Source organism: Doryrhamphus excisus, chromosome 11 (genome assembly GCF_030265055.1).
Source record: "Doryrhamphus excisus isolate RoL2022-K1 chromosome 11, RoL_Dexc_1.0, whole genome shotgun sequence".
Classification (NCBI taxonomy): domain Eukaryota; kingdom Metazoa; phylum Chordata; class Actinopteri; order Syngnathiformes; family Syngnathidae; genus Doryrhamphus; species Doryrhamphus excisus.
This window is the reverse complement of record NC_080476.1, coordinates 2,553,267-2,565,655: the sequence shown is the minus strand read 5'-3', so window position 1 is coordinate 2,565,655 and position 12,389 is coordinate 2,553,267. Positions and strand designations below refer to the sequence as shown.

Genomic DNA, 12,389 nt, shown 5'->3' with positions numbered 1-12,389 from the left:
ATTTTGTCATTATCCGTATTAAATGCTCATGATGTATTCACTCCTCTCGCCCTGTGAATGGCCAGTCACACACTGTCCCTAGATGGCGGTAGCCACAGAGGAGGCCAGTGGTGCCTCATTCACGTACACAGTGCAATTGGCAAAGTTAAAAACAGCTCAGCAATTGTCACAATACCCCCACTTTATTAGGTTTTCTTCAGCTTGCCTCTATCTATCTAAAGTTACTTGGTAAACTTGTTCCGTAACATGTGCCGTGCACAGCGATGTGCAGACACTCAATTGGGGAAGCGTGACATTTTTTTCTCTTGAAATGTGTTTTTGACTTATTCCATATAAGAATTTTGTTGATTTTCAGTTAACAGTACACAGACAGTGGTAAAGGTAACCTGCATTGACTGGCCACAACAATACGTAGGTACACCTGCACAGTAGCACAAGAGCGGCATCAAGCATCCTGCATTTTAGCGTGCTACAACACTACACCCCTCTCCATACGTTGCAGTGTGCACCTTGAAATATTAAACTACTTTCATAACTACGCGGTGCATTTCACAAGACAGTGGGTACAATCGTGCATCAGTCACTGACAGTCGCTTTTTACTTTCATCACTTGCTTCTGCTGATGATAAAAGGTAGTTGGAAAACTACTTGTAGTACTGAATGTGCTGCTTTTGAGGCTGACTCGATTTTAAGATTCTCTTACTGGTTTTTAAATGTCTTAACGGCTTTGCCCCTTCTTATTTATCTGATCTGCTTTTACCATATCAACCCCCGCAGACCCTGCGGTCCTCCGGCACTGGCCTTTTAGCGAAACCAAAACCCAGAACCAAAACCCACGGTGAGGCAGCATTTAGCCACTATGGCCCCCACCTGTGGAACAGCCTGCCAGAGAGCCTCAGGACTGCGGAGACTGTTGATATTTTTAAAAGAAGATTAAAGACGCACCTTTTTAATCAGGCTTTTAACTAATATTGTTAAGCTTTTATTATGTTTTCATCCTTTTAGTCCGATTTTATGTTCTTATTCTTCACCTTTTAACGCCAGTGTTTTGTTTTTATCTTTTTAGTCATATTTTCTGCTCTTGGTCTTCAGTTTTTTAACTCCAGTGTTATGTTTTATCTTTTAGTCCTATTTTATGCTCTTAGTCCTTAGCTTCTAACTCCAGTGTTTCCTCAGGGGGGTCCTCCACACTGGGGGCTGTTGGGGTATGCTGAGGGGGTGCAATCCTTGGGTCCCTTCGACACGGCCGGCTGGGGGTTCCTCCCTTTAATGTGGGGGTCCGCCCGTCTAACGGAGTCGGGGGGCCCGGGTGCTGGTCCTCCGATGGCACGGCCTGCAGCTCCTCCCAGTGTGGACGGCCCCAAAGGTGGCGTTTCCTTGTTCCTCAGTACCATGCCATGTCTCCCTACTGTGTGTGATTGTGTGCTTGCGTGTGTGTGTGCGTGTGTGGGTCTAGTATGGAGGGTGGGAAGGAGGGGCTTTCTTTTTGCTTCATTGTTTTCCATTTTAATTGTGGAAATTGTTTTAATTCTGGAAAGCACTTTGTGTTGCATCTCCTTGCAGGAAAAGTGCTATATAAATAAAGTTGATTCGATTTGATTTGACAGATTTCCCCGTTTACTATGTTTGCATGAATCAGAAACTTCACACAGGTCATTGAAATGATTAAATAATCAAGCGTCAAGGATCACTTACACACAAACACAGTACACATATAGCAACTTCTCATCAATCTGTGTCAATTTATTATACAGATTTACGCTCCACCCATTCCCAGTCCACCAAGCTCACTTTTGGTTTATGCCCTGCCCATTCCGAGTGCACAAATGGATCCAGATCATTTAGATGGGTGAACAAACGGATTGCGTTGTACTCGCTCATGCCTAATAATAATAATAATAACCCTAACTGTTGATTGGTCACTTCCTTGAGACAATGCAAATGCTTACGTAAAATGGTAAAACAACACCACATTGATAGTGATGATGGGTATGGCAGGTATCAGCCATACAAATCACAATTTTTGGTTGACCAGCCACCTCAGAAGAACTCGCGTCTTGTCTTGGTCTAACTGGCTTTCACATCACCAGTTGCCAAGTAAACAAGGCACCGGTCTAGGGATGACGGGTGGGACACACACACACACACACACCACTAGAACCCCCCCCAACAAGCGTTCTGTGCTGTTAACACAATTTGCTGTGAGGCTTATCTCCCAGAAACACAAGAGCGTTTTCTCTGTCATGTGGGTCACGCCCGCTATTTCTCCTAACCCCGGCAGGGACGTGATACCCTCCACCCGTTGGCAGCAACTATTAATTGATGCGGTGGAGATGCAATTGGTTCTGATTAGCTTCCTGCCCCCACCCCCACCCCCCCCCCACCACCACCACAACATCCTTCCCTCTGCACTTCAATTAAAAATCAAGGTTGAGGCACAATGAACAGGACAATTCTTCTCTCATGCAGATTAGCCATTCGGCTCTTCACCAGTATTGAGACATACGTCCCCCGCACCCCATGTGGACTCGGGGGACTCTGGGCATCTTATCGAGGAGGCAGCATGCAAATACTGGATCAAGTCCCGTGAGAGAACAGGGAGCCGATCTGGGCCATGGCTGTCTCGTTACCCCAGAACTCTTTTGGAACAACCAAGTGATTTATCAATCATAAAAACTAAAAGACTGTACTTTGTTATTATTACGGCATCTAAATCACAATTTGGGGTCTTTGACATTCTTGAAATGTCACTGAATTTTGTGTGTAACTGTATCCTGGCCAGTATTTAGTGTTTTACCCAAGACCTGCTTACAGTGCCCATCAGAGCCCCCACGACCAGTGTGTCCTATTAACATGTTGATCCTGACACGGCGCTCAGAGTGACTGAACAAACAACTGTAGAAGCTGGAAGCACTGCCAGCAACGGTAGTGATGACCTGCTATGCTCCTTTAGTAGAAGTACTAGTTGCCCTGTGTATGTGTTATTGCGTTAAGTTGCTGTGTGATGGTTGTAGTGTTACTGTATTTCTTTTATGGCATCTCAAGTTGAGTAATGGCCTCCTGCCAACCAAACAGCTTGGTGGTGTCAACCTCCACAAGAAGATAAAGTAAGAAACAAAGAGGTGTGAAGATGGAACAGATATTGCTGTGGATTCAGGTGTCGCTCGGATTGCATTACTCCACGGGATATATTTCATAACAAGTAGCAATACAACGTAGTATCAAGTGAAGATATTTAACAGCACATTAAACTAGAACTCTCATGTGTCTTGTTTGCAGTTGTGTTTATTGGAGGTAGGAAAAAGAAGGGCTCGACTGGGATGTAATTACCTGGCATCATGCATGTGTCTCCAGGTTGATTGCCTTATCATTAAGACGACGCTCCAGCAGATGCCAGTGACTAATTGCCATATCAGCTCGGCAGGACAAAATGAGCGTTTGTTTGTGTACGACTGCACAAGCGCTCTAAATCCACAATGCTTCATGAAAGTTCGTGCTAGGTGTTGGCCTAACGCTATGAGATGTTAGGGAGGGTTCCTTGTGGGTTCCTTGTGTCTTTTGTGGAGGCCAAAACAAACCAAGACCAAGATTATCTGACATAAGGTCACAAGGTCAAGTCTTAAGAAGGAATGCTAACAATGGAGGAGAACAAAGGTCTCCTGTATTTACTTCTTGGTAGCCACACATATTTTATTCAAGACTGAGGTCAGTATGAAAAGAGAACACTGCAGCAAAGTACAATGGCGTTAAGGACCACTGCTACAAGTCATAACAAGGTACACTAACACTTACTTTTTGGTAGCCAGACGCATTTTATCCAAGAGGACACTAAGGGTAGTAAGACCAGGGAGCACTGCCATAAAGTGCAACACTGCAACAACATGATGTTAAGGGTCAACATTACAAGTTGTAACAACAACAACAACAACAATGGAGAAGAGTGAGGGTCGCCTGTATTTACTTCTTAATAAGGAGACATGGTTTATCCAATAGGAGACTGAGGGCAGTAAGAAAAAGAAGTGTTTCCAGCAAAGTGGACTATGGCGCAATTCCTTACTGCAACAACATGGCGTCAAGGGTCAGGGCTACAAGTCTTAATAAGGTACTGAACGACAAAAACGAGGCAGAATTTATCCAAGAGGAGACTACGGGCAGTAAAAAAAAAGGAGCATTTCGAGTAAAGTGGACTATGGAGCAATTCCTTACTGCAACAACATGCCGTGAAGAGTCAAGGTTCCAAGTCTTAACGTACTGAACGACAAAAACAAGGCAAATTTTATCCAAGAGGAGACTAAGGGCAGTAAGAAAAGGGAGCACTGCAGCAAAGTGGATACTGTGGAGTATAATAATGCAGCAACAGAGAAATCACTGGCAGAAAATAAAACATAAATACGAGTTGTGCTCATGTGTGCTGCTGCAAATGTGTCCCTGAGGGGTGCAAACAGCAAGTGATGCCGGGGGTTCAGACTTGAGTTTTAGCTTGGTATAGGTTACAGCCACAACAGTAGCCTGTTATCAGGGATTATGGTGCCTGTTGTGAGATGCCTTTTGTTCTGATGATCAAGTCTGGTGCTTGTGTGTCTCACCCAACATTACAGTAACATTACTGACACCTGTGTCTGAATGCCTTAGATTTGTATTTTATTTACATTTTTATGCTTGAAAAAACGTAAAATTGGCAAACAATTTTATTTGACGAGTAATAAGCCGTATTGAACCATAAAACAGCATGATTTAGTCATGATTATATTTTTGAAAAACCGTGATAGAAATGAGCCGCCACATTCCAAGCATGAAGTGGTGTTGGATATGGTCGAATATAAGTTAAAAAAATATTGTAAGATATGCAGTATGTTATATGTAGTATTCTGGTCACAAGACATCAGTAACCAGTTAACAGCATTTAACATGGGACGACTGTATATTTGAATAGGATTGATGCTCCCTACAGGACTAGACTGGAAAAGTATTGGTCAATCATGGAATTCAACTAGCTAAATGACCTTATTGTTAGCGTGCTATAGCTCCGCCTGCTGCTTTTTGGAACTGCATAAAAACTACATGACGGTTTGCCAATACGATCCATTTGCATTGGTGGCTGACAGATGTAGCAACAGGCTTTCTTTGCATGGCTGCCCCCTACAGGAATGGAGGGTATGTGATGCTTTTTCAATCATTGTAACATTCTAGTGCCTTTTTCCCACAAAGGTGTTGGTCTCAATGGAATCCTGGTTAGGCCGCCACCTGCTGCCTTGCTAATGCATTTTCATTTAGACTCCTAAGAGAGGAAAACATTGCAGTATGACGTCAAATCCTTGTTGCTTCGCTGAGGTCATCAGAGAACATCTGCCTCCTCTTCCTCCCTCTGCTCTCCATCATCCCTTCCTCTCGTCCAGTTCAGGATTAAACTACCCCACCCCTCCCCCTGCCACCGTGCATCGTGCACACCGGATTAACTGTGACAGAGGAGGAGAATGTCACACGTTACCCTCCAATCTCTGGGAAGGAGGACAGAGGATCCGTTTGGGGATCACCTGTGGATTGCGCATGCATTGTCTCTTTGCCGCATGTTTTCACTGAAAGAGCTAGGAATAGTTATCAACCAACGCGTACATTGGGAGTGCCCGGAAGAAAAGAAAGTGGAACCTAGAAGAAAGGGGTAGGATTCTGCTTCTCCCTACTCCTTTTCACACATATCCAATTCCTTAATTTGATTAAGTATGTCCCAAACAAACAAAACCACGGCCGCCAGCATCGACATTTGCCAGCAGCGTGAAAATCCCATCCGTAGGAGACGGAGTGGAGCGGGAGCTCGGGGAGGAGGCTGCAACTGCAGCAGCAACAGTTGTCTGATATGCGAGGCGGAGAGTTGGGGGGGGGGTGCACACAAGGGACACACAATGCATGTCAAGAAGAAAAGGTGATGGATTAAAAAGGCGGATGGATGCCTGGCAACCGGTGGTGGAAGTCGAAAGAAAGAAAGGGTAGAAATAGATTGGAGGGGGGCACTCACTGGAGTCATCCGAGTCGTATCCCTCCACATCGGGCTCCTCGTCCCTCCTGGTGGCCACCTGCGGGGAAGCCGACGCTCCCACACCAAACGCCCGGTCTGGGCTGTCCTCATCCGGGCGCTCTCTTTCCGGGGCAATGGTGGCGGCGGCGGATGGAGCAGAGCGCGGGGGCCCGGCCGGCTGCAGGCCCCGAGGGTACCGTGGGAAGTAGTCCGAGATCTGCTTGATGGGCAGGATGGGTCCTGGGCACACATCAATGGCCATGTGCTCCTGGATGCTGATGGTGGGTTTCTCGCCTTTGCGTTGTGTCATGCATGCAGTCCAGCCAGGAGCCTTCTCCCTAAAGCATGCACAACTCAGAAAAAACAACTCAACTACAAAAAAAACAAACAACCTCCCGGTGTTGTCTGTTTAGGTGGACATGTGGAGGCTGCCGCCGCGTCTTCCACTGGCGTCCTCGCAGCCAGACCACGCTGTCTACATGTCACACACATACACACATGCACACACACACACACACTCACACACTACTACTTTCCTTCCAGGCTCTCCTCTTTGGAGACCCCCCCACACTCCACCCACGTCTGCGCTGCCGATGTGGGAGAGAACAGAGGCAATAGTGAGTGTGCAAGGAGAGGGAAGGGAATTAGAGAGGGGGGGGAGGGACGGGGGATCAGCTGATGTCACTGCCTAGCAACCAACCGGTAAACAGGAACCATCAGCCTGAGGTGCTTAATTACGATATTAGCCCCATCCATCTGTCGGCACGAGCGGGAGATCCTGCGTGTTCACGTTAGGCTGCGCTCACACAAAAATGTTAACAAGTGGTTCGGTTAAAGTTCAGTTCTGCGAGTGAATGTGAATAAAAATACTTGATGGGCAATAGTGTGGTTCGCTTCTCACTGGTATTTTTGTCATGTGACCAAAGATTGTGCAGTAAAGTAACATGCATCACTGCGATGTGCATGTACTGTATGTGTGTGTGTGTGTGTGTGTGTGTATATGGAACATGGAACAGTAGTGAACCTTCCCAGAAGTGTCCAGCCAACCAACATTACTCCAAGAGCACAGCAACAACTCATCCAAGAGGTCACAAAAGACCCCACAACAACATCCAAAGAACTGCAGGCCTCACTTGCCTCAGTTAAGGTCAGTGGTCATGAATCCACCATAAGAAAGACACTGGGCAAAAACGGCCTTCATGGCAGAGTTCCAAGACCAAAACCTCTACTGAACAAAAAGAACACTAAAGCTAGTCTCAATTTTGCCAGAAAAGATCTTGATGATCCCCAAGACCTTTGGGAAAATACTCTTTGGTCTGACGAGACAAAAGTGGAACTTTTTGATCACATCTGACGTAAAAGTAACAACACATTTCAGAAAAAGAACATCATACCAAGAGTAAAATATGGTGGTGGTAGTGTGATGGTCTGGGGCTCTTTTGCTGCTTTAGAACCTGGAAGACTTGCTGTGATACATGGAACCATAAATTCCCAGATTCCCAGTTGGTGACCACAATCTGAAACCAACATGGGTTCTGCAGCAGGACAACGATACAAAACACACCAGCAAGTCCTGAAGAAAAACCAAATGAAGACTTTGGAGTGGCCTAGTCAAAGTCCTGACCTGGATCCTATTGAGATGCTGTGGCATGACCTTAAAAAGGCTCCATGCTGGAAAAGCCTCCAATGTGGCTGAATGACAACAATTCTGCAAAGATGAGTGGGCCAAAATCCCTCCACAGCGCTGTAAGAGACTCATTGCAAGTTATCACAAACGCTTGATTGCAGTTGTTGCTGCTAAGGGTGCCCCAACCAGTTATTAGCTTTGGGAGGAATCACTTTTTCACAAAGGACCATGGAGGTTTGGATTTTTTTCCCCCTTAAGTTTCATTTAAAAACGTAAATGTTTGATGATTTGATACATGTTTGATAAACATGCAAAAAAAAAGAAATAAGGTAGGTGGCAAACACTATATACAGTATGCACCCCCCGCCCCCTGTAATAGAGTTTACAAACATCATTTTATTGTTTGGGCATCTCTGTGTGAAATTAGCATGTTCTCACCGGGTTTTCTCCCGGTACTCCGGTTTCCTCCCACATTCCAAAAACATGCTAGGTTAATTGGCCACTCCAAATTGTCCATAGGTATGAATGTGAGTGTGAATGGTTGTTTGTCTATATGTGCCCTGTGATTGGCTGGCCATCAGTCCAGGGTGTACCCCGCCTCTCGCCCCAAGACTGGGATAGGCTACCCTCGACTAGTGAGGATAAGCGGCATAGAAAAAGAATGGATGGGTTTAATGGAGACACTAAATTGTCCGTAGGTGTGAATGTGAGTGTGACTGGTTCTGACTACGCGTCCCTAGTGAGGACAAGCGGCAAAGAAAATGGATGGATGGATTTTATTGTTTTGTCACCTCCAGTTCTCAAACTGACCATTGTGGTCTAGACACTGCTGACAACGCAAAGCAATGGAATCGCACACATTAACGAACAATTCCCTCTGTATTTCCATGCATTCGCTTTCGATGGCTGCGCTGAATTCAGCAACTGTTGCAGATTTTATAGTGTAGACCAGTGTTTTTCAACCTTTTTTGAGCCACGGCACGTTTGTTACGTTGGAAAAATTTTGCAGCACACCAATAACCAACGTTATTTGCTTCTTTCAGCTTTTTCCTGATTACGGACTCGCCACAGCAGATCCTTTTGATCCGCATACTAATTTAACCAACAATGTTACAAAATGTCACCATTACCTCTCACGTGCATCACTAAGTCTATTAGAGGAACAAGGCAATCAGCTACGTGTTGCCACACGGACGAATATTACATTGCTCTTGCTAGTCTTTACACCAATGACACACGACAATGACATAATATTTGCAGAAATGTATTAATACATGATTAAAAAGTAATATTGAATAATTCCTCACGGCACACTTGTGTGCCGCGGCACAGTTGTTGAAAATCACTGGTGTAGACTTTGTGTTTTAGGTAAAAGTCTAGTGGTGTGAGGCCTGGTGAACGTGGAGGGTATTCAACAAAACCAATCCTTGCGGAGCTGATTTTTGGAGACGATCTGTGTTTTAAAGCAAGTATCGGTGTCGATACTGTCCTTTTTTCACCGATATCTGGGATATCACCGGATCTGTGGCCGATCGACGACAGCACCCCTAATGTACTGTATAGCCATCTATGCACTCACTAGGGTTGCAGGGTACGCTTGTTTGGAATTGTATGTATTTTTCTATCTGGTCACATATGAATTGCCTGAAGATGTACTGAGACTCTCTCAAGAAGCAGCCCTTCACAAACATTTCAACCGATGGTGGAGCGCCCTCTAGTGTTAGTTGTGCAGAATTATTTATACCCTTATGGTGGACAATTCAAAACAAGTGGTGATAAATTCATATGTGTCCAAGATATTGCATCATTTGTAACAGCATGATTGAGGTTCAGAGGGGCAGCTGGTGATTGCTGCTGAGTCACGGGTGAGAGCCAGGAGGCACGCACTCTGGAGAATTTCTAGTCTACCTTTGTCGGTCCCCAGACACTCTCATGCAATTATCTGAGACAAGTCAAGTAGTAAACACACATAGATGTCACACACAACAACTATTGACGTTGAGGCATGGATACATTGTTTGAATATGGCCTATTATTAGTCAAAACATGTATATTTAAGCTAATGTGACACATTTGTGGCCTGAATTAAGCATTTTCAAGCATACAAAGGATATATAAAGTAGAATACAGCTATAAGCATTCAGAAAACACCTTCAAATGTAGTATTCTACACTGGTCACTAGGTATCAGTCATGTTCCACTGATTGTTTTTTTTTATTATTATTTAAAAGACAATATGTTGCAAGGTGTATAGAATAGGATATGATAATAAAAAATGCCTACCCTCAGGACCAATTTGGTCCATTGACTCCCATTATAATCACATATTGTTGATATACAGTAATTTTGGCATGTTATAAAATGGTCCTCAAGAATGAATAAACTCATAAATGGCCCCACCCTTCAAAATACAGGCATAACCCCAGTAATTTTAGGAAAATATTGCATATTTTGTGTTTCATGTTGATAATAATGGCAAAAGGGACTTAAAAACGCAAAGAGAGAGGTTTAAAGGTTTAAGAAAATCAGATTTGGTTAGGTAACTAAACTATATTAATCAAAAGGGATATTTTTTGAAAAGCAGGAATAAAACCAATGGGACAATGTTGCCCTCTTGTGGTCAAAACTGAAAACACCATTTATTATTTATAGATGCTGGTTTGAATAAATCCGTTATCATCATATAGTGCCCATGGGGGCGTTTATCTATTCAATTGCAGAGAGTGGGGGGCGTCCTAAGGGTTACTTGAACATTTAAAAATAATAAACAAAATTACAAAATGATCATTAATATGAAAGTAATTTATATTACATTTCAGAAATTATGTAGTACACATAATTATGTAGTATTATGGTACCATAATTAAATAATGATGCTTAATTATGCTTAATACAAATATATTGTATTGTAATAAATAACATACTGTAGTATTGTATACAAAAAATATAGAATTCTTTGATATGTTTTGTTGTTGCCAGGATTAAATAATAATATACAATAATTAATTTAATATTTTATATATTTTTGTATATTAAGACAAATTTATATTGCATTCTAATAATTATATATTGTATCCACGTGAATATAACACACACATATATATATATATAATTTTCACAGCTGGGATAGGCTTCAGCACCCCCGCGGAAGTAAATGAATGAATGTTTTTTGCCAGAATTAAATCAAGATCCTTAATGCAAAAAAATATGTATGTGACATTCTAACAAAGAATAGTGTATATTGTTACGGTAATGGTCATGATTTTAGTTTATGTGTAAAATGTATACAAGATGACGTTGGATTATTCACCGCCGCCTCGTTGCCGTCACGTGACCAGAAGTGAGCTGTGAACACAAGCCAACATAAGATGTGAATATTTCAACAACCACGACTCACCTCAGTCGGCATTCTCCTGATATTTTGTTGTCTTGTACTCCACCATGACTCGGACAAGTCATTCATTCCACTGGTCATAAGCACGAGACAGCGTGTCGCGTTGTACGTGATGGCAGACATATTGGGAGAGCTGGAGTGAAAGATCTGCTCCGATACTTCTGGAGTGTCCTGTTGGTCCGAATGCAGACGATATCCAAGAGTTAAGTTTACCAATCATGGTAAAGCAGTATCTGTCTAAGTGTTAAACATTGATGTGTGTTACAGTACAACATTTTGTAACATCTCTTACTGCTATGAGCAAAAAATGGTTGATTTTGGAAGTATCACGTGATTCGTGCTGCACGTGCACGTGTTGGTGTGCCTACTGTGATTAGCAAGTATTGTGACCAATGATACACCTGAATGCAATACTTTTAGCGTTCTTACCTAGCTAGCCCAGCACCGACAGCACTTTGCTAGTTTTGATGCTGCTTGTTGAGTATAAAGTGTCCATTATCTGACTGGAATCTTTCCACGGTGTACCAGAACTACCACTTTCTTAATGTATCCGAAATGCAAAAATACAACAATAAAGCCTCATTTTCGGGCGAATCTCCACTCACGGTGCCAGGTTTTCTCATTAATTGGATCACCAATATAAATGTCATCTTCAAGATGAAACACTCTAAATGCACAAAATGATAATCAAGCTTACTTATTTGTTGGTATGATTCACACCAAGCAATGAACAACTTGGGCGCTCTGTCTCCTCTCTGCTCCGATCCACTCCCGCAGTGAGGCGTTCAGGTACACTCACGTAATTGTGAGTGTTAAGCGCTAATTGTTTTCTTTTGTTGTTTGTTTGTTTGCTTTTTATTCCCGCACCCCACATGTGTAGAAAGAGGGCCAACCAGTTTCTCCAGCAGGTGATTTTCATTGACGAGCTCCTTCCCTCAAACCAAAGGAGGGTTAATCATTAAAATCACCTACTTTAGTGACAGGCTGAAGGGAAATCCATTAGTGGGGAGTGGCATCATCTGTTTTTTTGTTGTTATTTTTGTTGAATGAGTTAGTATTATTTTATATTGTATACAGTATATATGTATATTTTTTATTTATTTAAATACAGTAATGTCTTGTTTATCGTGGTTAATTGGTTCCAGACCTGATGGTGAATTTCCACAAAGTAGAATTATTTAGAAATAGTTACAGAATAGAAAACCTGTTTACAACCTAAAAAATATGCATTTTAACATTATTAGAGCCCTCTAGACATGAAATAACACCCCTGTAGTCACATTTACACTCCCTATTACCCAATAATGTAGACATGAGAAAAGGTAAGACATTTCAGACATAAATCAGACTCCTAC

At 42.9% G+C, this 12,389-nt stretch overlaps 1 protein-coding gene across 2 annotated transcripts in view; it reads right to left on the bottom strand.

Moving 5' to 3' along the window:
- Positions 1–11,925, bottom strand: part of doc2b (double C2-like domains, beta) — a 132,098-nt gene extending 120,173 nt beyond the window's left edge. The window contains exons 1-3 of one of the 2 annotated variants that reach the window (XM_058086314.1): positions 11,732–11,925; positions 11,038–11,205; positions 6,014–6,351 (exon numbers count right to left, since the gene is read on the bottom strand). In XM_058086314.1, coding sequence (XP_057942297.1) covers positions 6,014–6,351; positions 11,038–11,099 — 400 coding nt within the window. In that variant the 5' untranslated portion in view covers positions 11,100–11,205; positions 11,732–11,925. The remainder of the gene's footprint in view (positions 1–6,013; positions 6,352–11,037; positions 11,206–11,731) is intronic. The other variant, XM_058086315.1, reaches the window with a different exon arrangement.
- Positions 11,926–12,389: the final 464 nt, after the last annotated feature.